Source organism: Mus musculus, chromosome 2 (assembly GCF_000001635.26).
Source record: "Mus musculus strain C57BL/6J chromosome 2, GRCm38.p6 C57BL/6J".
Taxonomy (NCBI): Eukaryota; Metazoa; Chordata; class Mammalia; order Rodentia; family Muridae; genus Mus; species Mus musculus.
In genome coordinates this window covers 122,439,313-122,466,582 of record NC_000068.7, presented here as the reverse complement: position 1 = coordinate 122,466,582, position 27,270 = coordinate 122,439,313, and the positions used below count along the sequence as shown (strand labels likewise).

General features: G+C 42.6%; 1 protein-coding gene across 8 annotated transcripts in view; it reads right to left on the bottom strand.

Annotated features, from left to right (window-relative positions):
- Positions 1-5,430: 5,430 nt before the first annotated feature.
- Slc28a2 (solute carrier family 28 (sodium-coupled nucleoside transporter), member 2) overlaps positions 5,431-27,270 on the bottom strand; it is a 34,796-nt gene continuing 12,956 nt past the window's right edge. Inside the window, exons 2-20 of one of the 8 annotated variants that reach the window (NM_172980.4) lie at positions 26,378-26,729; positions 25,577-25,763; positions 24,928-25,024; positions 24,732-24,823; positions 19,603-19,697; positions 18,630-18,813; positions 16,679-16,820; positions 15,544-15,657; positions 14,978-15,055; positions 14,520-14,600; positions 14,019-14,099; positions 11,977-12,102; positions 11,764-11,894; positions 11,183-11,351; positions 10,827-11,024; positions 10,181-10,262; positions 8,601-8,699; positions 8,304-8,415; positions 5,450-6,163 (exon numbers count right to left, since the gene is read on the bottom strand). In NM_172980.4, coding sequence (NP_766568.1) covers positions 6,046-6,163; positions 8,304-8,415; positions 8,601-8,699; positions 10,181-10,262; positions 10,827-11,024; positions 11,183-11,351; positions 11,764-11,894; positions 11,977-12,102; positions 14,019-14,099; positions 14,520-14,600; positions 14,978-15,055; positions 15,544-15,657; positions 16,679-16,820; positions 18,630-18,813; positions 19,603-19,697; positions 24,732-24,823; positions 24,928-25,008 — 1,983 coding nt within the window. In that variant the 5' untranslated portion in view covers positions 25,009-25,024; positions 25,577-25,763; positions 26,378-26,729 and the 3' untranslated portion in view covers positions 5,450-6,045. The other 7 variants (NM_001356532.3, NM_001379459.1, XM_030251663.1 and 4 more) reach the window with 7 other exon arrangements.

Sequence of the window (27,270 nt, the reverse complement as noted above, 5' to 3'; positions counted from 1 at the left end):
AATTGGATGTGTTTCATTTTATAGAGTTTGGTAAACTGTAATATGTTTATCATACTATAGACACATATTCAGTATTTTAATGAGCAACTGCTTTGTGTTCTGAAAAGACTGATTCTGCCATTATAATTTATTAACATCTATAGCAATTATGGAGATATCTATACAAATCATGACTGACAATGCGATAGCATATGTCTCTGGAAAAATGGAACAACTTTTGCATATTATAATATAAAGCTAACTATGGGTGTACCTCAGTTTTTTACAGGACAAGCAGTTATAGAGAGATCCAATTGTACTTTAAAAGAGATTCTTAACAAACAGAAATGGGTAACAAAGATTCCCAGAGTACATACAGATAGATTACACAGTGCATTATTGACTTTAAATGTCTTGATGCTAATGAACAAAAAACAACAGCTGCTAAGAAACATTGTACTATGGAAAAGCCTGCTGAGCTTAATCGGCCTGTATATACTAAGAATGTCATTATATCTGAATACAGGGAAGGAAATTATTAGCTAGGGGAAAGGCTTTATATATGTTTCTACAGAAAAAAAAAAACCTGTGGATTTGATCCAAATTGATAAAAATCTGATATGACAGGGAGAGACTCCTGAAGATCTTGACTATAGACAGGAAGAAAGAAATTAACAAGATCAACAAGGCAGATAATATGTACCTTGTTGCTTCTACATCTCTGAGACTGGCTGAGACTTAAAAATCTATATTTAGCTATAGTGGTTTGAATGTGCTTGGCCCAGGGAGTGTCACTATTTGGAGGTGTGGCCCTGTTGGAGAAGGTGTGGCCTTTTTGGAGAAAGTGTGTCACTGTGGGCATAGGATTTAAAACCCTCCTCCTAGCTGACTAGAAGCCAGTCTTCTCCTAGCAACCTTCAGATGAAGAAGTAGAACTCTCAGCTCCTCCTGTGCCATGCCTGCCTGGATGCTGCCATGCTCCCTCCTTGATGATAATGGACTGAACCTCTGAACTTGTAAGCCAGCCACAATTAAATATTGTGTTTATAAGAGTTGCTTTGCTCATGATGTCTGTTCACAGCAGTAAAAACCCTAAGACAATAGCTAATAAATATTATTGGCTACAAAGTCCTCCTAACATATTATTACATGCCATCCTTTCACATGGTTTGGATGGAGATTTATATTATAGTTCACTTATACAATCCAAACTAACTTAAGGAAGTCAGATGTCTTTTACTTGCTCAAACAAAGAACAAAGAATCACCTTTAACTGGTCTGTGCACACTAGACATTCAATACATATGTTAATGGAAAAACATATATTACTTGTGAGAGTTGATGTGTTTTCAGAGCAAAAGAACCAATTTTTTCTGGGGCCCCAAAAAGGAAAAACTATATCCAAAATCAATAGGAAGCAGTCTTAAAAGAATGACAGCCCATTTCACAAAAGGTGGGGTAGATGGTTTTATGTTCATTCAATGGGTTATGGATGGTTATTGTTATTTACGGGGGTTGGCTGCAAGTTATCCAATGGTCTTGATTAAGGAGAAAACAAGGTATAGAAAATTAGACTCAGGGACTTCTCTGTTTCCTTTTCTTTTCTCTATCACTTCTTTCTTATGGAGGGAAAAAAGGGTTGAAGAGAAAGAAAGGAAGAGATAGGAATAATATAGAAATAATAGGGGAAAGAGGTAGATTATTGAATCTACTCTTTTTTTTGTTTTGTTTTGTTTTGTTTTGTTTTTTGGTTTGGTTTTTTTGTGTGTGTGTTTTGGTTTTTTTTTTTTTTTTTTTTTTTTTTTTTTTTTTTTTTTTTTTTTTTTTTTTTTTGGTTTTTTTGAGACAGGGTTTCTCTGTGTAGCCCTGGCTGTCCTGGAACTCACTTTGTAGACCAAGCTGGCTTCGAACTCAGAAATCTGCCTGCCTCTGCCTCTGCCTCCCGAGTGCTGGGATTAAAGGCGTGTGCCACCATGTCCAGCTGAAGCATTTTTTAATGAGCATAGAGACCTGAGATTTTGGCTGAAATCCTATTTCTTCTTGTCAGGAGCTGCTGTTCCCTCAAGAGAGGTAAACATGTCTACGGAGCTGAGTACTTCATAAACACAAGGCAAAGATTAGCTTTCCATGGCAACATGACTCAGATTTGAATTCCTCATTGAATGAAGGATATTTCCTTCATTTTGTCCATTTTTTGTCCATGTTTGTCCATGGTGGACAGCATTTTGTCAGTGGTTGAATCAAGGAACAATTTTGCCTCCTGGCAGCCTGCCCGATTTGAAGCAAACATAAGGAGTCTCTGATGTTCATCATCTTCTCTGAGGTAGAAGTGGAGGTGATGTATGGAGGTGACATGTCTCATACCCAAAAATCCTTAAAATAATAAAACATCCTTTAATGACATCTTCCGTAGGTCTCTGAGGGTTTTGAACACCACCTATTCATCCATAGACTATCTGACATGAATAGGCAAACTTAACTTGTTTTAACTTGTTTTACATTTTGCTGTATTTTGTTTTGTTTCGTTCTCCAAACACGTGGGGAAAATTCTTACAGTCATGGCTAATCTGGCAATGACTGCCACAGAGGCCAACCTTGAGATAGAGACAAAAATTTACTCTTAAAAAAAAATTGGGCTGGTGAGATGGCTCAGTGGGTAAGAGCACCCGACTGCTCTTCCGAAGGTCAGGAGTTCAAATCCCAGCAACCACATGGTGGCTCACAACCATCCATAACGAGATCTGACTCCCTCTTCTGGAGTGTCTGAGGACAGCTACAGTGTACTTACATATAATAAAACAAAAAACAAAAAACTTATTGCCGGGCGTGGTGGCGCACGCCTTTAATCCCAGCACTCGGGAGGCAGAGGCAGGTGGATTTCTGAGTTCGAGGCCAGCCTGGTCTACAAAGTGAGTTCCAGGATAGCCAGGGCTATACAGAGAAACCCTGTCTCGAAAAACCAAAAAAAAAAAAAAAAAATGTAACGAGCACTGATACACACTGAGCCATGTTGCTAGCCCCTACCCTATTACTTGACTGACACAAGAATCCTCTCTGAGAACGGACGGGCACATTCTTGTTTGCTGTTGTCTACCTTTGTCTCACTTAAACCCTTGCTTCTGATTGAGGTGCATTAACACTCCTGTCCCACTATCAGTCAGTATGTGTGTCTGTCCATAGGTATCTCTCGGATAAATTGCACTGCGTGCAATCCTGGAAATTGCTACTTCTTCTTGAAATGCTTCCTCAACTTCACCCTTGGTGGCCAACCTCTCATCCCCAGGACAGGTCATTCCAAGGAACTAGTATTCCCACTGGAGCCATTTGATGACCTGGTTACCCCTGCTCCTTGGCTTACCATCATTATTTAAGACAGTATATGGCTCCATCAATTCTGAACTTTAGACTTGTATCTTAACCAGAGCAAGGACTTCTAGTCTGTAACCCTCAGCAAACTCCAGCCCAAATGGACCCATCCTCTAATCCCGCCCTTCTGAGACTAGGTAGGAGAGGAGTTAGGCATATGTGGGGCAGGGTGCCAGGTACCCCTGGAGAAAGTAAAATATGTCTATGGTAGACGTATGCAAAAAGTATTCGCCTTCATTTGCCTGATCTATTAGAAACAAAATACCTTAAATCAAAAGGGCACTTAAACAATAGAAATGTATTCCTCACAAATCTGAAGGCTGAGAAATCCCAGATCAGAGCAGCAGAGGTTGGTGTTTAAGGACCCGATTCCATATACAGGCCCATCACTCACCAACAGGCAGAAGGACAAAGTGTTTTCTGATTCTTCAATCATTGCATGGATCCCATTCATGAGAGCTCCACCCACATGACCTAAACACACTCTAAGTTCTCACCTCTAATACTAACACTTCCTGGACAGGGTCTCAATACATGAGTGAAGTGGGGTACAAACATCCACATTCTAGCACTGCTAAACTTAGGACAGGAGATATGGAATCAAATGAAGGCAGGAGAAATGAGAGCCAACACTCGCTATGCATCTCTGTGTCACAGTGATGATGCTAGAGAGGAGATACTGCATCTTCCACAGCAAGCCTTCTATGAAGCTGTAGTTATTTTCACTTGAGAGGGTAGGGACCTTGAAGGGTCACTTACCAGGAAGGTAGGGATTTTTAAGGAAACTCAGTAGTTGTGTATGGTGACTGAATGATCACGCTCATGGGTAGGTGGCATGACACAGTGTACAGTGATGAGAAAAACAATCTTGGGTTGACAACATAGACTAATGGGTATAGGTGCTAGCACACAGGTTTAAGACTTGAGGCCAATCTCCAGATTCCAAAAGGTGGCAGTACAGACCTGATTTCTGACACAGCAAGCCTCTGATTGCTGATTCATGCCTGCATACTTGGACAGAAAGGTTACCCTCTAACCTATTGATGATGACCCAATCATTCCTAGATGTTTTGGACACCCAGCCTCTCTGTGATCTGTGACTGCTCTGGGTAGCTCCGTGGAAGCATTGCTGTCTATGGCACTGCCTCTGCCACCCCCTCCACTGGGCTGTTCCTGGGTTCTTTAGAATGGCACCAGCACCAGATCATAAATCCAGCAGAGTCTCTTGCATTTTTATTTGTTTTTCCTTCTGATTTGTTGAGACAAGGTCTCTCTCTGTAGCCCAGGCTGTCCTGAAGCTCACCCTGTAGACCAATCTGACCTCATGCTCACAGAGATTCAAGTCATATGTCACCCACACTTGGCCCCTTACTGAGGAGCTGAAGCCAAGAATAGTGAGGTGCTGGAGAGACAGTTAAATAGCCCTGGTGTGAGTGCTGTAGTGAGGGTGCTGGAGTTACAGAGTTAAGTAGCCCTTGTATGTGTGCCCCTTACCCATTTCTGTTGAGAGAAATCCTCCCGGGGTCTAACTCAGGCTATCTGGCCAGCTTTTTGTAGGGTAATTCTTATAGATGGTCCAAAACTATTTTAAAGGATTCTAGATAAACCTGAACTGCAGGTAACTGGCACTGAATGAGAATACCAAATCAAAATAAGAGCCTGGTAAATTATGGATATTCCTTAGGATTTTATGTATTGGGGCTTACAAGAAGGTTCAGTGGTTAAGGGTATACTGTTCCTGCAGCAGACAGGAGTGTAGTCCCCAGCATGCATATTGGGTGTCTCAGGACCACCTATACTTCCAGGTCCAGGTGGCTCCCATCTCAGGGTTCCTCTGGCACCTGTACTCACACGCACAATTTTAAAAATGCTTACTTTTTAAAAAATGCTTTATATCCAGGCAGTGGTGGTGCAGGCCTTTAATCACAGCACTTGAGAGGCAGAGGCAGGCAGATTTCTGATTTCGAGACCAGCCTGGTCTACAGAGTGAGTTCCAGGACAGCCAGGGCTACACAGAGAAACCTTGCCTCAAATAAATAAATAAATAAATAAATAAATAAATAAATAAATAAATAAATAAATAAATAAATAAAACAACACTTTATTACAGGAATCATTTTTATTTCTTTATGAAAATAAAAGAAGCTCTTGTGTTTATAAGTCTTTGGCAATACAAAAAGAATGTGTGTCTTTAAATTCACACATGTTTCAATATAACTTTAAAAATATCTCCCCTCACATCCACTCCTACACTAGGACATGTCATGTTTGGGCCAGGCTTGCCTTGAATCTGAGGTAATCCCCTTAGCTGTGAGCCTACAGGTAAGAGACCACGGGGTTTGCCACCATTCCCAAGTTAAAACTAAGCATCTACTTTGATTTCCCCACTCTCCCCACTCTGGGCCAGGCCCGGGGTTGAACCTGGATCTTAGCCCTCACCACACACATATTTTCTCCTCAGTTACATGCCCACCATACTTTGGCTCAAGAGGGTCTATAATGAATTTCATGTCTGGTAACCGGAATTTCATGTCATGCCGCTGGAAAGGTAAGGGCTGATTTTTATACAGAGCTATAGTGAGCTCAGAAATTTCACTTTGTGGAGTTTAGTGGGGTTCTCAGAGAATAGGAAGTACATGAAAATGTATTTGGTAATATGAATCTGTTCTATGAGAACTGTCTTGGAGCGGCCCACCAGCCTCATGCACACACAGTGCTGGTATAGAGGTCACAGCAGCTAGCAAGATTCCTGAGGCTGGACACATTGTCTTGCCAGGGGCCTGAGAAAGAAGGCATGTTGGTGCCATTCAGCGAAGTACTGAAATGATAAAACCAGATGCACAGGGGTCAGACACAAACAAGGCAAAACAATCGACAAGTTTTCCAAATAACTGAGAACAAACCTACTGTGCATAGATCTGTTGTCATAACCAGGACATGAGATCCAACTGAACGAACTTGGCTTCTCACGCTTTAGTCGACGCTAGAACAGAACCCTGACCATTGTCTGCCCAGAGCCCAGCTCCTAACCTCAGGTCAGTTACAAATGTCTGGCATTTCCAAACAGTTGAGAAAAAAATTAGACCTTATACATGATCCAGAATTTAATTTAATAAAAAAAAAAAAGCTGATAACTAGGGCCACTTTCCTTTTGAGAAAGAAATACTGTTTATACTTTATTGCTACAAATTAATTAGACAAAGTTATTTCTCTTTTTCTCAATTTTTGATTTTCATTCTATTCAAACTGAAACAGAATTATATCACTTCTCTCCATCATGTTCCTCCCTCCAGCCCCTCCCATTTATCCTCTCTTGAATCCCTCCCATATTATCCTCTACTCTCAAGTTAATATCCACTTTTTTATTATCATTACATATAGACAGACAGACAGAAAGAAAGACAAATCCAGCTGTTATTTTTCTCATATTCTAATTCCATGTGCAGGTGTGGGTGTGTGCATGTGAGGGCAGGTGCCTGCAGAGGACTTAAGCATGGGACCCTCTGGAGCTGGAGATGTAGGTGGTTGGAAGCCCTCAGTGTGCATGGGGAAATAGAACTCAGGCCCTCCAGGACAGCAGCCTGTTAGTCCACCTGCAAGAGCTGCATCTGAACAGCTACTTAAGCCAGACTCCAGCTGACTTGTGAGTGGATTTATATGGTATTTGAGCCCCTGAAAATATTTCTCTGGGCTTCTAGATGCCAACCATTCTTAGAATATGTCTTTAGAAAATCCACTGAGAATATACACATTAGAACTCCACCAGACAAACAATCTAGCCACTTTATAAATTCTGCTTTAACAATAAATGAAATTTGCAATTCACTTACTTTTACTTTGTTTCTTAACCTGTTCTACAGCTAACATCTGATTAAGAACAGGGACACATCAAGGACATACACATTGCCTCCTAATCAGGCTCCAGATCTGACCTCTCTCCTGAGCCTCAGACTCCAGTTGACTTGTGACTCACTTTATATGCCAGTCACTCAGGTACCTCCAAAATAACATATCCAGAACCAGAAGAGGCCATGCCTTTAGCCTTCTCTCCTATTTCTTGTTCCTCCTTGTGATGGACACACAGACCCAAGTCAGAAAAGACCATTCTTTCCCCTCTTCACCCTGGGCCTTTCTTCTATGAAGTTGAGGGTCACTCCTATCGACTCTCCCTTCTGTGGTGCCTGTATCTGTTAAGTGTCTTACTCTCTTGCTAAGACTGTTACAGTGATGCGTTTGCTCTCCTTGTTACCAAACACCCTTCCATAAAGCACAGCTCACCATGCTGGGGTCCAGAATCCTGCAGGTCAAAATTGGACTCCTCGAGGTGTTCATGCAAGGCCTTTCTATAACGGTTCAGTCTTGCTTCCTAGAGCTCTCCCCACTCACCTGCAGGCTACTACCAGCATGCACCTTTTTGGCTTTTACCACATCAAATATTCTACTTCCTCATTCCTTCTATGTGTCCCAAAACTCATTCCTTGGGCTCAGTGATAGGTTCCTTTCATATTCTAGAATATAGTAAACAAGGTAACCTTCACACTATCTGAATTCAAGTTTATCTTTTCAATTTAAAATCTGTCTTCTCCTGGTCTGCTTTATTTCTATCTGGAAAAAAAATCTGAGTTTTAGACGACTGTAAAATCATCATTGTCTACTCCATACATTTCAGTCACAATAAACACAGGAACTTCTTAACCAAGAGACCAAACTTCTTTCCCTTCTGCTATACAACACCAATAAATGGAACCTGCCACACACAGTAGGACTAATAATGAAGATAAAACCTACTAAGAGAAAAGAGTCCAGACTATCAATCACAAGCATCCATGTTGTGTCTCATACACTCCACACAGCTTCCAAGACTCTGTACTCAAGACCTCCATCTCCCAACATCCAGAAGTTCCCTTCATATAAGAGGATATGCTAGGGGGGGAACAGAAACCCTGGTGTTTGCCTACCTCTGGAAAAGCTCTCTGCAGCACACATATGTCTCATAGGTTCTATTGGTGAAATTTGTGTTTAGGAATGAGACACAGTCAGTTTCAGCGCCTCTGGGAACATAGAGGATTCCTGCATGGAGAAGATAATAGTTATTTAAAGAGACAGATTTGACACATGCACTCCAACGTTCTGTTTTGCTTGGATGGGAGTTGGTAACACCGTAGATTAGGTGTCTGTGGGGTAGATGGTTAGTTAAATAAACATTCTGAGAGAGATCCTGTAGTCTCTGCCAGAGACAATACTTAGGCACCTACCTGCCATGCAGGCACTGATAAAGGAAACACAGGCACCTGTGAAGAGGGCCCTGACCACAATCTTGCACAAGTCACTCTTCCTCTGGGGTATCATGGATGCTGTAGACAACAAGAGAAAGCAATTGATGTCTTCCTCACACAGCAAGGAGGTGTAGCCCATCAGTCCCCATTAGAAGAATGAAAAAACCAGGTCAGAAGACTAGTGTTCTTCGACCAACCACCTAAGCCTGCTAAAGCTTCCTTAAGAGGTGCATACATACATACATTAGTCTTGACACATAAGTCAGACTTCTCCTGGATCAAGGATTGTATGTCTGACCCTCACCTCAGTGGTTCTGGAATGCATTCAAGATAAATCTCAATCAAGCAGGACTCTGAGCTGCTCCCATAGGCACAGATGCCTGTGTCAGCCAGTTGAGGTCTACACCAGTAAGTCCAGAGTGGAATTACATGGAGAATTTGAGCCAAAGGACTGGACAGGACAGCATCCATCTCACTTCAGCCCAGAGTCACAGCTAACATGTGGCAGACATACAGCAGTGTGGATGAGTATTTTATAGAGAGGAAAAGGACCAAAAAGAAACTGTTTCAGGAATTACATGTAGAATTTGAGCCAAAGGACTGGACAGGAGAGCATCCATCTCACCTCAGTCCAGAGTCACAGCTAACACCTGGCAGACATACAGCAGTGTGGATGAGTATTTTACAGAGAGGAAAAGGACCAAAAGAAACTGCTTCCTTAGCTATCAGGGACATAAATTTAGTGAATCTACCCCAGATATTATTGCCAGAAGTGGCGTTTTAACACACTCTTTTCCTATATTTCTTCTTAGACTTTGTAACTTTGTTTTTCCAAGTGCTCAGCTCGGAATTCTGAGACACACATACACACAGAGAGACACACAAACACACCTACAGATCCACCACATACACACACACACACACACACACACACACACACACGCACGCACGCACGCACGCACGCACGCACACACACACACACACACACACGCACGCACACATGCACACCCACACACAGATCATCCTCCAAGACCACCACCCCTCTCCTGGTATTCCTGCAACCATCACTCACAGTCAGCACCCTGAACACCTCTGCTTCACGTACTAATGGCTTCTCTGTACTACCGGACTCTCAGCTTTTGCCCAGCAAGATATGATGCTCACTGACTCCACTTATCTGCTTTGTCTCCTGTTTTCCTTTGGCTTTTTAAAATTCCTGTGCAAATATCACTCTTATAAAAGAAAAAACTGTTGGGAAGATTAATTTCAGAAAGAACTTTTGGCAGTTTAACAGCAAGATAGAAATATAATGTTCATAGCTTCTTCCTTATAGGAAACTAAAAATAAAACCTGTTTGTGCCTTGGCAGAAAGGAGAGCAGGCAGATGAAGCATTGGTTGTAAAGGATATACCATAGTGAGCTGACTGCATTAGCTCTGAGCTACATGTGGCCTGCGAGGTCCACTTCACTCCAGATTCTCTATCTAGCCTCAGCTGTGCAGTGAGCAAAGGCTGGATCTGCCTGGCATGTTGAGGACCTGGGGGAATTGAACAACTCACTCAAGCCTCCCAGTGTGATTCCTATGGAACTAAGATTGGCAAATCCACAGAGGGAAAATGTTGTAATGATTTCAGCTTTCACCTAGAGCAGAGAAAACAAGTAGATAAATTTAGTCCTGGTGGGTCTCAGAACCATGTTAGAAGTTCCAAGGCACACCAAATCTTTCTTACAGTATTCTAAAGAATACACAAAAGATACTCAGAAAACAACCAGCCCCTGTCTTACAACCATTGTCATGATATGGTAATACCACCAGACTCCTTGCCCAGTAGGGTTCTTATTAAAGATACAGAGAAAATGACCTAGAGATGCTAAGAGAGAAAAATTGTTTCATAGAGGTTTGAATGTGTAGATAAAGGGTCATCAGGACATCCAGGAGAAGGTATGTTCTTTGGACTGTCCTAGTGTAAGGAAGCAACAATTATCTCATAGATCAAAGTTGGGTCAGATTTCAGGAGAGAACTAACACAGAGACCTGGAGCAGGAGCTTGGGTCCTGACAAACGTGCTTCTGCTTGTCTCATGCATAGGCTGGGACACTGAGAAACATTTGCAGTCCCACAATGTTTATGTGGCATGCTGTACCTTCCCTTAGATATGCCTGGCCCAAACCTCTCGCTCTGTAATTCGCTGGATTGTCACTTACAGAAATCCACTGTTTCTCGCCATTGATCCACTCTTCTACTCCAGAGAGACGTTTGTTCTTGTACTGAGACAGTTGCTGGTAGGCCACAAATTCATTTATGAAGAACTTGACTCCCACTATCTCAGCCACCAGTGGGCAGTCTGCCCACTGTACACCCATCATGAAAACCATGGGCCTTAGGACATAGGAGCAGATGACCTGAGAAAGAAGGGAAAGGAAGAGTAGACAACAGAAGTCAGGCACCAGGAGCTGCTCCAGACACTTAGCCGCCTCTCCTTCCTCTACCTCCTTCTCCTCCTCAGGCTTTCAGTTTACTGAGAGTCAGGAAAACATGCCCAACACATATAAGACTTTACCTGGAAACTGAGTCCATGGATATCCACCATTTCCCCCAGCCAAGAGAGGGTAGCATTGATGAAGGCCAATACAGCCAGAAAGGCAATCAGGTTGGCTGCAACATTAGCAACAAGGCTTATGGCATCTGTGGCTCCATTGCTTGCAGCTTCCAGGATATTCCTCTCTTCCCTGTGGTTATTGGGCACAGAGAAAGAATATGCTATCTACAGTAATCTCAGCTCCTCAGAGAGGAGCAGCTCTATAGACCCTAAAATGGAAGAAATGGGTAGCCAGCCATTTTGAGGGGTGCTGGGAATCCTCAGTAATTATAATAGTGGAGATTACTCTGAAGTGATTCAGATATTATTGCATGAAAGTCTGATGCCAAGGACATAGAATATTTGTATAATATCCCACTAATGCCAGGTGGGAAGGTTAAGTCGAAACAAAACAAAGACTGAAAATGATTAGCTGGAAGCAGGGTAGCAAAAGGGGACATGGAGTGACAGACCTTCTTCCTTTGGGGAAGCTGGAAGTCTCTAGCACCCTGGGCTTCCTCAGGTAGCACACCTTATCATCTCCTGAACTGTCCCCAGCTCACCCTCGAGGCAGCTTCAGTCCCTCCTTGCTCTTGAACTTGGACTCTTCGACTTCTGGATATACCAGTTTGGACAAGGCAAGTGCACAAGGGGCAGCCATCACTGAGGCAGAAATCAAGGATGATGCATCAATCTGTAAAGCCAGATGGGGATTAGCACCACTGTGGGGCCTCAACATGAGTGCACCATGAGCAATTATGTTGACTGTGCCTCACCCCAAAGGATATGAAGGCTCCCAACACTGTGCCTGCTATGGTAGCAAAGCCTCCAGTCATGACTGCATGGATTTCAGAGATGGTCATGTCTGCAAGGTAGGGACGGATGAGCAGAGGCGCCTCTGTCTAAAAACAAAGAAAAATAGTCACACACCAAGAGGGTATCACTCCCCAAGTCAAAGTGCTTATCCCAGATAGAGAATGGACCTATCAGATACATGCCCTTCCAGTCAGTGGACAAAAACCTGCCCAACCATCTCCATGAGGTCCTGTTTTCACGTGTTCCTCTAGCATATTATAGAATACTGTAGACAACTGGTGTTCATTTACTTTGTTTTCGGTGTCTAAGTCCATGAGCTTAGTGAGTAAATTATAGAGTACAGTTCCATTGCTGACCACACACTAGATGTCTACAGAGCATGTATTAAAGGAACTGAAAATAGCTTATCTAAGCTAATGCTGTATGAAATAATAAGAAAATAATGTCAAGCCAACAACAAAGTTCAGCCTGGAGACCTGATATCAATATCTAGAACCCATAAGGAAAGAAAAACCCGGCATCCACAAGTTGTCCTCTGACCTCCATATGAGAGCCATGATACATGACTACTTACACACATACGAAAGAGAGAGAGAGAGAGAGACAGAGAGAGAGAGAGACAGAGAGAGAGACAGAGAGAGAGACAGAGAAGAGAGGAGAGATGAGAGAGGAAGAGTCATTAAACAAAATATAATTTTTTAATGAAATGTCTGTAATTTTTATTAATTAGGAAGATTCAAGGAGGAAATGACCTAGCCTTAATCTATTAGGTCATGTATCCTTTAATGAGTGTCAGCAAAACGATGGATTAGCTTAGTAGAGCACTAAGGCAAGGGCCCTGCTCTTAGATGATTAGGTCTAGCTGGAAAAGTTCAACTGATTATAGATAATTTTAGCAAAATGTAAGGTCATGATAAAAGAATCCAAAAGTACTGTGAAAACAGATCAAAAGCAGATAAACAGCCCAAGGCTTTGGGAGAAAAAGACCCCAATTGTTAACTTCTTACTCATTTGAAAAACTATTGTCCCTAATGTTGATTTGACCAGTCAATAGCATAGATTTAACACTGAAATGGTTAATGTTGATTATCAATAATTGATAGAATCTCCTCAAAATGACTCTAGGAATGCCTGTGAGGGGTTATCTTGATAGGTCAGCCTGTGAGAGATTATTTTAATTAGATTAAAGCAGAAAGACCCATTCTAAAAGTGGTTAGGACATTTCCTAGGCTTGGGTCCTGGGTGCTGGGCACAAGCACCAGTGGCCTTAAGCTCCTGTCACCAAGCTCTTCCCAATAGGGTGGCTGTACTCTCAAGCCGTGAGTCAAAATGAATCCTTTTTCTCTTAATACACCTTTTTTTTCCAAGGTATTTAATCACAGCAAAGAGAAAGACATCTATTGCACACAAACACATGCTCTTCCACACAGATGGATACACTGAGAAAGATGCTGTGTGAAGAAGAGTCCTGACAGTTCTGAGCAAGACAAGCCATTGCCTCCTCAGAGACCTCAGAAAAATCACGGTGAATCACAGCAAGAAACCAGAGGTAGCTCAACCATCCTTCCCAGCTCCTGAGGGGATAAGGCTTAGACTAGGACATTCCCCTATATAAGAAGCTGGATAGTGTGTCTGGACTGTGCATTAGGCATCGAGTTCTCCTTGACCCTCTGAGGATTCTTTCATAAAGACTGACTGCCCCATGGTCTCCATTTATCTGACTTCCATAAGAAAAATGAGCTTTTCAAGCCATGTGATGACACATGTGTATATGTTCAGCACTTGAGACGGGGGGAAGCAGGAAAATCAAGAATTCAAGTTCAACCTCAACTACATAGTGAGTATGATGTCAGCCTGGACTACATGAGACCCTGTCTTAGAAAAACAGGAAGGAAGGAGGTTGGGAGGGACAGGAGAGGGAAAATCCTCTTTCCAAATTTGTTCTCTGCCAAGCTCTCAGTTCTTGAGAGATTAGAAAAACAGAAGGCTCCAGGGTACTTACCATCCCCACAAAGATGTTTCCTGCCACGGCCAGGGTCTCTGCAGCAGTGGTACCCATGGTAATTTGCAGGAACCAGGCAACCTACAAGAAACCAGACACATAAATCTTCAACATTAGCAGGAGTCTTGAATAGTGTCCAACAAAACCCCTCCCTGCTATTCCATTTAGTGTTAAAGAAACTGAAGCCTGGAGAAATAGTGTGGCCCAGAGTAACAGAACAAGTTGCAAACATATTAGCCAGAGCTCAGGCCTTGGGGCTTCTAGAACAAGCAAATTCAACCCAGTATGAAAGAGCTTCTTACCATGTTCTGCCTCCAGCCTATCTCAGGCCTGGGCAATCATTTGATACCAGGATGCTTCAGAGAGATTGCCTTTTCAAATTGGTTCTCATTCTCCATATCCTATGTATTTACTTTCTCCCCCAATGTGTAAGTATAAACTCATTCATTCCCCCTGAAAGATCCAAGCTGAAGGTCCTTTTGTGGAAACCAAATGCCTCACCTTCTGAATCACCCACTGCACAAGGCCCAGGTAGTAAAGAATAGACATCACACATCCGAAGAAAATAATGATTGGCAGAGACTGCAACAAGAACGGAGGCAGCGTGTGAGAGATTGTACTGTGTGTGCTCAGTGTGTCGTGAGCTAGGTCTTGCAGGCTTCTAAACAGAGCTCTGGGAATGACCAGGGAATTGGATGCAGTGTAGTTTAGGAATAAACTCAGAATGCACTGCAGGCTATCAAACTATCAGCATTAAACACAGACTATTTCCTGAGCCTCTCCCCGCACCCAACTTTAAACCAATTTCATAATGGTAAGGATCATGGGGAAAGAGTAGACTCCTCTCCAGGATCAAGTTGGTAAATGCTTTCTGGTCTTGTGAACACACACATTGTTCCCATCTCTATTCCCCTGTCCTTCACTGGCATTGTCATTCCTGCCCACAAAACAAGTTTTACCTGAAAAGCAAAAACATTTTGGACCAGTGTATCACCAAAAACAAAACTGGATCCTTCCACAGTATAAGCCAAGAAAATCTGAAGTGGGAAGAAAAGGGACAAGAGTTAGGACAGGCGGGCCACAGAGAAAGATGGGATTGGACTCAGGTGTGACCACCTGTGAGCCATGTCCCAAAAGTTGGTCACGAAATGACAGACTCAGCAAATCACTTCTCTACACTTACATTGTCACCTGAACCCCATTACTCTCTTTCTTTACCCGACCACATTCTGTATACTACCTGAACCCCACTATTCTCTCTACCCAACTGGATTCCGTATTCTCACCTGAACCCCATTACTCTCTCGCTTTACCCGACCACATTTTTATACTACCTGAGCCCCACTATTCTCTCTACCCAACTAGATTCTGTATTCTCACCTGAACCCCATTACTCTCTCTCTTTACCTGACCAGATTCTGCCACACCATCATTACGGTGTAGTTCCAAAGCCCTCTGCTTCCCTAAAATCAACCTTCTCTGGGGTTCCTGGTAAAGAAAAACTCTGACATTCAACTCCCTGTACCTGGATCTGATCTCCCAGCCATTGAAATGCATTAAATCCAGGTTCAGTTCTGATGACCAAAATTCCAAAGATGAACTGAAGGCCCAGGCCCCAAAACACCGTCCTCCAGCACACCTGGGACCAAAAAGAAAATATTCCAGCATGAGTTACAAACCTTGCTCAGCCATTGCCTAATTCAACCATGTGCTGGGAGTGGGGCTCAGTGAGGGTGGTAACAGTCTCAGATAACATAGCTGTGCTGGCTAGTTTTATGTCAACTTGACACACACTAAAGTCATCTAAGGAGAAGTAATCTCAATTGAGAAATGCCTCCATAAGATTGAGCTGGAAACAAGACTGTATGGCATTCTTAATTAGATGGAAGAGGGCCTAGTCTATTGTGAGTGATGCCACCCCTGGGCTGGCAGTCCTGGGTTCTATGAGAAAGCACGTGATCAAGCCATGTTGAGCAAGACAGTCAGCAGCACCCCTCCATTGCATCTGCATCCGCTCCTGCCTTCAGGATCCCGCCCTGTTTGAGTTCCTGTTCTGACTTCCTCTGATGATGAACAGTGATGGGAAAGCATAAGACAAATAAAACCCTTTACTCTCCAAGTCGCTCTCAGCCATGGAGTTCCACCACAAAAATAGCACAGGGAACAGGAAGAAGGGTAAGAAAAAGTATGATGATATTGTAAATAGGCAAATATATCCATACTGATTTTTAAAATAAGTTAGATTACAGTAAAGACACATACATGCAAATAGCGTATGCAAACATCAATCCTGCACAATGCCATATGATTCTCTGACATGATCTGTTTTCTTCCTTCCTGCCTGCCTTCCTTTCTTTCTTCCTTTTTATTTCTTCCATTCTTTCTTTTTCTTTCTTTCTTCCTTTCTTCCTTCCTTTCTTCCTATTTGATTTTATTTTTCTTTAATGCTGACTAGATTCATATATACCACAGTAACAATTAACAGACCAAATGTCTCTAAAAGCTTTCAAACTCGCATAGGAATAAACCTGTCAGAGGAAGATTCCAGAAAATATTGGTTATCTCTGTCTTTATCATGAGTACCTGGCACGGACACTTTACAATCACATAGCCCTTGCTGTGTGTTTCTATGCCCAAGCTAAATCCCCCCCCCAACTCACCGCACTGTGGTGTTTGGAGCAGGCAAAGAGGATGAGGATGAACATACAGATTCCTGCAAAGGAGATCAGCTGCTCTGGTCTTTGAGCTGTGTCGAGAGCCAGCCAGAGGATGAGGCCAACAACAGAGAGTCCTACGAACACCCTGGAGGAGGAATGACAACACTCTGTCACCAACTCAGGTGATGAACAGCAGAGAAGCTCCTAGTCAGAGAATCCCTGAGATAATGCAAGAGCTTATTCCTCGTTAGACAGAGATGGACCTTGAGAATCATCTGGTAGCACCCTAGCATCTGCTTCCCCCTCCCAATTTACATAAATAAGTGTCTGATCTGAGGATACAAACCACATAACTTCTCGTTTCTCATACAGACATATCAATAAAATGTGATGTACAGACTCATCCATGAAGGATGAAGGTGCTTCCAGTGACTAATCCAAATACTGAAAACAGAAGAAAATGATGAGCTGGTCCCCTGTGGATTGCTACTCCTTTTTTAACCACTCCAAAGGCTAGGATCAAATACACCATCTACGGACTTAAAGCCTTTACTACATAGACTAGAGGCTGCAGATATAGCTTAGCAGAGCATTGCCTAGAAGTTACAAGACCCTGGGTCCAATCCCTAGCCTACCAAGATAAATAAGGAGTCAGTCATGTGTTGCAAACCTTAGGAAGAGGAGGCATAAGGAATGTGATTTTAAGATTGGGATTTGGGATTGGAGAACTGGCTGAGCACCTGAGAATACTTATGCTTGTGGTGGACTCAGGATCAATTCCCAGCACCCACACAGTGGTTCACCAGCCATCTGTATGTAACTCGAGCCCAAAGGGATCTGATGCACTCTTCTGTACACAGTGGTTACCAGTCATGCATTAGGCACACATGCATACATGCAGACAAAACACTCATACACATAGAATTGAAAAAACAGTTCATTTATGTTTATGAGCAAGTTTGCGCCTAGACTCTAAGAGTGTTTCTCAACCTGTGCGACAAGACGCCTTCGGGCGGTCATATATCAGATAACATACATATCAGATATTTACGTTATAATAACCATCATGTAATTATGATACATAACAGTGACAAAATTGCAATTAGGTTAGCAATGAAACCATTTTCTGGTTGGGGGTTACCACACCATGAAGAACTTAATTTAGAGGTCACAGCATTAGGAAGATTGACAGCCACTGCTCTGAGGGGCTATAAAGACAAAAACAGGTAGAGGGGCTCTGGAGGACTAGAGGGGAAGGAGCTAAATCACAGGGCAGGAAGAGGCAACCTGGCCTTTGCATAGGTAAGAGCCTGGAGGCCACTCAGGAACTGTCAAAAGAAGATATTCAAGAGATGGTTTTGATGATCAGCCATCTCTTGTCTAAGATGCACAAGGCCTTGGCTTAAATCCCCACCATTCCATGAACTGAGTGTGGTAGTGCATGTGTAATCATGGCACTCAAGAGGTGGAGGCAGGAGGATCAGAAGTCCAGAGTCATCCTTTGCTACAACCTTGGCTACATAAAGAGTTCTGAGACCACCCTGGACAAGAGACCTTGTCTCATGATAAAGAAAAATAAAAGACAAGAAAGAGAAAGGGAGGGGAAAGGAAAGCCCTCATTGGTGAGTTAATCCACTGACCCTTTCACAATTTAAAGGACTGTTAGGAGGTGGAGGAAACTATAGAAGGTGAGACCTAACTGGTGCAGGTCAATTACTGGGACACCTTGTGCCAGGACCCTTACCCTACTGACATCCTTGCCTCCTGGCCTCCATGATGTGAACAGTTTATTTCACCTGTTCACTTCCCACCATGATATTCTACCCTATCAGCAGCCAACATTGATGGAGCTAAGCAACCGTACGCTAAGCCTCTGAAACTGGGAGCCAGGATAGCTTTTGCATTATTCTTAGGTACTTTGTGAACAGCAACAAAAGCTGATTGACACACTTACCGCTTTGCCCAAAGATTCAGGTGGGTGTTTTCCAGAGGCTTCAAGCATCTTAGTTGTTCTTTAGGAAAGAATTTTTTCAGAAAATGGCAAGCCAGGATGAAGATCACAAGACAGGTGATGACAAACAAGGCCAGTGCCCTCTGGAAGTTCAGGATGCACGCTGCCAGGAAGTAGGCAGCATAAGCTGTGAAGAGAAGGGGAAGAGTGGGGGTCAGGAAGGCCGAGCCCCCATGCAGAATGAAGCCATTCCTCTCTGCTCCTGGGAGAGTCTCAACCCATTCCGGTTTAGCTGTTGTCCCCAGTCTCTGCCATAGATGTGGTTCACATCCACTGTCAGACTCTGGAAATTAGACATCTCTTTGTTAATTTGATTTTTACTGCAGCAATGTTGAGATGTCAAGTGATTGAACTTTTTCTTGAATAAAGCCATGTAAGGAGACTGGCACTACAAGGAAAAGCCACATGATGCTTCCCTCTGGGCCTCAGATTCACCCCAAAGGATAATTTGTGATCTCACCATCCCAGCTACTCCTAATCAATGCTCCACATGCCCCTGACAGCGTACATAAACAAGGTTTTCTGTCTTCCAAAAATAGTGTATAGCACTGATTTTAAGTATAAAGCAGTAAATGAGTTATGTATAAGGGTATCTTTCATAAATACTACAGACATGAGCCCTGAATCAAATCCAAGCACTAAAAAGGAGGTGAACTAAAAGATTTTTTTTTATTCTTAAAAATTTAAACCTGTCAAATAGTGTGGTTTTGAACTGTAGCTTATCTTTGGATTTTACTTATCCTTCTGGGTCTGAGGCAATAAATTATTTTTACCTACATGCAGTTAGATCTGTACCTCATAGAGCCTTTAGGTTAACTTATGAGTACGATTAGTTTTCACCCAGCCATAGCCTTGACATAGTTGACAGTTGTGAAAATGCTCGTGTTTTACCCTCCATGAATTCTCATGATCTCACCTAAACACAAGAGACCAAGCAGGATCTTTCTGAATAAACCAGCATGTCTTTCAAAGAAACTTCTCGCCTTCGTGAAAGGCTGAAAAATCCTCCTGCTGAGAAGCCAAAATTAAAATGTGAGCATTACTTCATCCTGTTTGTGCAATTCTTTGAACTCGATGGGCCAGGCAAAGATTGTTCTTAGTTAATAAAGAAAATTAATCAGATGCAGATGTTTGTAGTACTCCAACGAGGCCCCCAAAGGCCAGCTCTGACTTTTCACCTGTGCATCAGGTCAGGAAGGCTGACTCCTCATACAGTAGCTATGTCATTGGTGTCTTCTACCACAGAAACAGATGATGTTCTGTGTTTATCTTAAGGACAGACATTGCTTGCCTTCCATATTCTGCCTGTCCTTCTTAGAAGCTATTCTATCACAGCACCCTAACACCACACAGAGCTAGCACTTTGAGCAGTTCTTCATACTTCGGCAGATAGGAGAGAAAACAGCACTAACATCAAGGGTCTCTAGGTTGACAGGCCTGAGAGAGGATGCCCAGCAAGAACTACTCAAGACTGCTTTGTATAGTGTTTTCCATGTGTTTGGGCTCAAAGAAGTTGCAAATACTAACATTGAACCTCTAATAATCCTGGAGGTGGTTGCTATTGCAATCTGAAAACCAGGAAGCTGAGTAACTTTCCCAAGGTCACAGTAGTTGTCAGGAGGAGAGCTTGTCTCTGAGTAGCCTGGCTCTTGAATCTAAGCACTCCATCATCATCCGAGGCTGTGCCTTACCTGACCCCATTATCTGCCTTTGCCAACCTAAGTGTCCTTAGCACACTGAAGCTATGTGTGCAAAATCATCCCACTCCCATACTCTTGGAAGCTCCAAAGAAAGTGAACCCAGCTAGAAGTGACCTGTCTGACTATGGTGGAAAGGTATGATGCTTAGCCACTGGTGGGACCAGCTACTAAATGGTCTGGTATCTTGGTCCACACAGTATTGGACTCCTTCTCTATTGGTGCCTATCCCACTTAACTTACACTTGAACGTGTTATAACCATAGCCCCTATATCCTTCCTTCTTCAGTCTCACCTCTCTCCCCTTATCTTCTGCAGGAAGTCTAACCCTGACTTGCCTCAACAGAGTGTACATGCTCAGATACAGGGAAGTAAAAGAAAGAGCAAAGCTGTATCACCCTTGGATTATCTAAACCCATGAATTCAGTAGGATATTTGGGATCTCAAGGCCTCTGACACCATCTGTGCGCAGTGGAAAAGTAATGAGTCAGAAAGTTTACAATGTCAGTAGCTGACAGCAGTGATCCTCTAATAAGCCTGGAGGTGGCTGCTCTTGCAGTCTGAACATCACTCACAAAGTACACAAAGCAATGCTCTCACTTTTGACTCTAGATTTTTCCATGAGATCCAGGTCTTTTAGTTGCTCCTCCAGGTCCTCACTCTACCCTGCTTTGATCCTGGGAGTTCAATCTGTGAGGATATACCACTGAGCTCCAAACCCCTTGGCTCGTCTAGTGAGTTTCTGCCCATCGGACCTCACAAGAGCTCACAATACATAAAGTTCACATCTAAGCAGGGAGGGATTCTGATCTGACTATACTACCGGTTCTGTTGCACTATACCCTTCTGGTCTAGGAATAGATTGTGTTCACTGTTTCAAACCTTAGATCAAGTACCATCCTTCCCGTGACTCAGCTCTACTTCATAACATTTTCAAATGTCCATCTTTGTTTGTTATTGTTACATGTATATTTGTGGAGGTGAGGATTGTGCATGCAGAGGCCAGAGGAAGCCCCGGAGCTTATGGAGTTAAGATCACAGATAGATGTAAGCCACTGGATGTGGCCTCTCAGTACTGATCCAGAGTCCTCTGAAAGAGCAGTGATGTACTTAACCACTGAGCCACCTCTCTAGCCATTCTTTTTGTTTTTTCTTAATTCTATTTTTAGGTCAGTATTGGGTTTTATTATGGTATTTTCACACACCTGTCATTATACTTTATTTGCACATAATGGCCTCTTTATGAGTAAACTCTCTTCTGGTTATTCTAGTTTAAATATGCTACCTGGGGCTGGAGAGATGGCTCAGAGGTTAAGAGCACTGACGGCTCTTCCAAAGGTCCTGAGTTCAAATCCCAGGAACCACATGGTAGCTCACAACCATACTTAATGAGAGCTGATGCCCTCTTCTGGTATGTCTGAATACAGCTACAGTGTACTTACATATAATAAATAAATAAATAAATCTTTAAAAAAATATATATGCTACCTGTTTCCTGATTCACATGGTGAAGCTGGCTTAAAACTATGCCCAAATACATACCTGTTAGGCAAAGCCACTCCAAAGGAGAGGGGACATGCATGAGTCTAAGAGACAATAGATAGCAAAGGCTTAGGGTTTTACCTCCTCACCACAAACCACCATTTCCTGGGAAGTTCAATAAGTACTTCAGAAATCACCTAAATATTTGCAAAACCCATGAACAATGGAATCCTAGAAAACCAGGTTGGAACTGAGTATGAAAAAGAAAAAAAAAACCAAAAACAAAAACAACGATGGACTATACATCCAAAAGAAAAAGAGAAAAAACAATGCAACCTTTTAAACTAAACAAGCAGTCACAGAAGCACACACACAAGGGTCCGTGAACTCTGTATCTTGCCTGGTCCAGCACCTTGCTAACAGAACCAAGCTCTTACCTACATGATGGTACGGTTTGAGCACTTGTATCAGTGCTCTAAGTAGAAAGTGAATTGAGACGTTTAACTGCTAGGTGAGTGAACACTGGCACTGTGCCTCTACCTCCAAGTGTCTATATGGGAGGACAGCCCTCTCACAGCTGACAGATATTCTGTGCTAGCTCAAATGAGTTATTCTTTTTACATGACTGGTTTTGAACCTAAGAGCTGGATTATCTTGTTGCATAGCAAATAGAGAAATTTACACAGCATCCAAAGGAGAATGGCAACTGCATCTCACACACAAACCAGAGGCTAATAACCACTGTGTAAAGCCAAAAAAAGGAGAAAGCCAGGGCAAAGTCTATCAGAGAAGGCCAGCACGTTTAAATCAGAGGTGATAGCTATGAGGAGCTGGAAATAGCTAGTTCTAAAGCATCTCACTCCAAATACAATGAGAAAGGACCTAAACCAGAACATAGCCACTACCGAGTCTCCGTAGATGTGTTGTCTGGGAGAAGACTTTCCTCCACAAAACACCCACATCCTTGCTTGATACAGCCCTCACAGAAGATAGCCAGTATTTGATCTTTACTGTGTTGTGGAGAAGCAATACCAAAAATCTAAAGAAACAAAGCACCAAGCTAGGTGAGATGATTCACAGCTGTATGCCCAGCTGAGCCCAGAAGAGTTTTGAGGCCAGCCTGAGTGACAGAATAAGAATGTCCCAATAGATAGATAGATAGATAGATAGATAGATAGATAGATAGATAGATAGATAGGTGATAGATGAATAGATAGATACATAGATAAATAGATGATAGATACATATATACATCAATAGATATATACATAAATACATAGGTACATAAATAATAGATACATATATAAATAAATACATAGATACATAGATACTAGATACATAGATAAATACATAAATAAACACATAGATACATTGATATATAGATACATAAATAAGTAGATGGACAGGCAGACATGAAGAACCTACATAGTGGGTTTTCTAACCTACCCTCAGCTTCTTCCTCCAGAACTTATCTCTCCTGAAATTGGAGGTAGCATTTGTTTCTGACAGGCAGTGGAGTCTTCCAAGGAAAGCTATTCTCTCTCATGACTATGCCCCATGCCCATTTCAGCCTGAGCCCTTGGGTTTATTTCTTTTGCAAGGAAAATTATAGGTGCTATTTGAATAACAGAGGAACAGGAGAATGAGGGCTTAAGTCCCACACCTATCCCAGTGGATGACAAGCACAGCATCTTCAGAAGGAGAGATTAAGCCTGAGTGGGAAATGGAAAGCTCAACTAGAATTTAAAGAGTGCAAGCATGGGTTGGAGAGATGGCTCAGTGGTTAAGAGCACTGATTACTCTTCCAAACGTCCTGAGTTCAATTCCCAGAAAACACATAGTGACTCACACTCATCTATAATGAGATCTGATATCATCTTCTGTTGTGTCTGAAGAAGTGACAGTGCACTCACATACATTAAATAAAGAGTTCAAGGCCTTGAGGATCATCAGTCCTGCTGTGTGATGGTGGAGGTCTCAGATCAGCACACTAGTGTGCCAAGTGGCAATCATCCTTGGCAGGTAAGCAAAAAATATCAATAACATTCATGTCTAAATTGTGCTTAAAGAAGAAAAAGCAACTTTGATGGGGGGGGGGGTGAAAGAGCATCTTACTATACTTCCCAGGCTATTCTTACACTCATTAAGACCAGAACTCATCTTCCTGTATCAGCCTTCAAGGTACAGAGTTGACAGGTGTGTAACACTAGACCAGCATGAAATTCCACTCATGTACTTAACAGCAAGAATTTAATCCCAGCCCTCAGGAGTTTGAAGCAAGAGCATACCAGTAAATCCAACGAGGCACCCTAGCTTATAAATGAGTACCAAGCCAGCTATAACTATGTAGTAACATTTTATCAAAAAGCAAAGAGAAGAAAGAAAAAGAAGAGAAAAGCAAAGATCCAAACCCAAACAAGAAAAACAAAACAAAACAAACGAACCAGGACACTCCTGGGCCGAGTTCAGCTATGGCTCTAAGCAGACTGACCATAGAATTTACATTAGTGACTGTTAAACTGCTAACAAAAGGATGAAATTTTGTGTCTACAAAAATGTACAAGGTCCATTGTTCATCATAGAAGTGCTCAATCAATGTTAGCCATTTACTGTTATTGCCTTTGCTATTCTTTTCTTAATGTTGTCCCAGCAGGCACTGATGGGCTTGTCTAAGTCATGGGCTGACATTCAGTTAATTCTATAAAATACACATGCTTATGTAGTAACATGCAGTGATCCTGATGGTGTCTGTGAGTTAAGCAATCTAAGAATGAGTAGCTTCGATCTCTCTCAGTCACTTTTTTCCCGTGGCCCCCACCCCCAGGTTCTTGGTTGCTAACTAAGCTGGAATCCAGACCACCCTTACCTCCAGAGAGAGGAATGCCCCAAGCCATCCTCCAGGCTGTGTCCCTGTGTCACTTCCTCCTGTGTGTATCTTTGCTCAAGATTTCCGCCTTCCTACAAGAGCAGGTAAATATGAGATCAGCCATGCAGAGTCCTGTCAGGGGATCTAGAGACTGAGAAAGCAGCCGAGCCACACAGCAGCCACCATAGTGAATTACCATGAGTTCCAGGCCTGGGTTCTCCATGCAATTCTCCACTGTGGCCTGGGAAACAGACTTTCTTCCCTTTGACTTCTCCATATCTTGTTATCACCTGCTGAAAAACAAACTCAAGGCTAACACTGGCTGATTTGTTTGTCAGTCATGTGAGGCAAAGGAGAAGTTTTACGGCCATATCCTCTCAGAAAACACAAAACCGACCTGTCTAAGAAGTCTGATGCTTCCATTAAGAATAAGAAGTAGAAAGATTGTCAACAGATTAATATGATAAATAACGAAAGGCAGAATTTGATTTCTTGTTGTAAATGATTATAGGAAAGAGGCAATATGACAAACAAGAAGTCTGGGAGGACCTGGAATGAATTGTTGGGCCTCCCAGAGCCCCAGGACCTGGGTTGAAATATAACCCACTTACTCTCTCAAACCAAGGGTCATATAGCATTGTTCTTTATCTTTTTTCTACAGCAGGCCCCACTGAGCTATGCGGAAAAGATTGAGAGAGAAAATGATAGCTGATGAAGTGCTGGGTGCCCAGCATTGCTGGGGGTTTGGGGGAAACAACAGATCAACAGATTGTTTAGATAAGGTTCTCCAAGGAAAAGAACACATAGAGTGTGTATCTAAGAGAGGGCTTCCAAGAATGACTTACAGTGTGCTGGATGGGTCCACACAGCCCAGTCCAACAATGGCTGGAACCTGGGAGCTGTTCAGGTTACAAAGCCAGAAGCCTCAGCACTTCCAAACCTGGTGCTTTGAAGACTCCTGGAGAGCTACCGATCTTCAATGTCCACTGGATCCCGGAGACACTGGAGTCTGATGTCAGTGAGGATGCACAGCTGCAGCAAGGATTAACACCCTCACCAGCAGCAGGAAGTGAAGCAGGCCAGCAAACAGCAGAGTTTCCCCCAGAAGACTTCCTTTTATGTAGGTGGTTACCACTGAGAAGGGCCACCCACTCTAGGGGAGGAGCTTCTTCAAAACGTGTTTCTGACTTGAGACCAATGCTATATAGTTATCTCACTACCAGTGAAAATGCACTGTATTTTCCTCAGAAAATTGGCAAGGTCCCTGGAGGAATGTGGTCTTTTATTGTCCTATGCCTTAACTATGACAAGATAAATTTAAGAACATTTAACGACTGATAGCATCTCAGTCATTACATTACTGGATAAAGGAACACAAAAGGAATAAAAATACAGATATTTTCTTAATAAATGCATCTATCTATTCAAACATAGTCTGAACACAATTGGGACAGAAACATTCTTGGCACTAACAATCCCCATTTCTATAACAGATTTCATAGCCTTAGCTGGAGTTATAACTATCTTCTACACCCATTCCCTAGTCCTTCCACCCTCAGCAAGCACATCAGGCATTCTTGGTCCTTTACTTGGAGAGGTGACCAATGCCTTCACTCTTGAAGGGTCTGGGTGATGTATCATCCTACCTGGGTTGAGTTGTTGTAGTTTCCCATTGGCTTTAGTCACAGTGCCGATCTCTTGCATTTGATATGATCTTCCTTACCTCCACTGTGGGGAAAGAGTCCAATTTCCCTTTGGTCTGGGTCAACCACCCCTCCTAACTCTATTGTTGCTTCCAATGTGGCTAGAGAGTAGTCTTAGCTTCCACTTCAGTGGGATGTCTCCTGACCAAAGCACCCCCACTTCTGGGGTCAAAACTTCTAGGCCAACAGAGCATAAGCTTGTGGAACATAAAGCAAAAGTTTGGCTGGTGGCTCAATGGCGATGCTGATGAGGTGCCATTTCCATTTCCACATCTCCATCCTGGACCTGTGAAGCCTGAGTAATGGGAGAAAGCATATATTGGGCACTGATTTGAGCACACTGCACCTTCTGGAGAACCCCAGCATTCCAGCCTGCAGCCAGCTTGCTGGCTATATAACTGCATTTTTTTCAAGGTAGAACCAGAGATATGTTCTTATTAACATAAATCAATTACAAACAGAGGATGGAAATCATTATTTTTTCATGGGTGTGCATAATGAACTTTGATCCTATTCAGCCCTAATATCCTCTTCTGTCTCCTACTCCCAACAATGTTCCTTCTCTTCCAAACTAGCCACTCCTCTACTTCCATGTCTCAAGTTTGTTTTCTTTTAACAACCCAGTGAATTTCATTAAGGTTTCTTTACAGGGTCATGAGCACCTTGCCAACATCTATACCTGAAGTAGAGTTGTCTCATTTCCCTATCAACCACCAACTACCATAAATAAACCCTCAGAAAGGGGTGTGATCAACAAGTATCTCTTGTTCCCTAAATAGAATATTGACCGTACAGGACTAATGTTATACTCGTCTGGCATACGTAATCATAGCTAT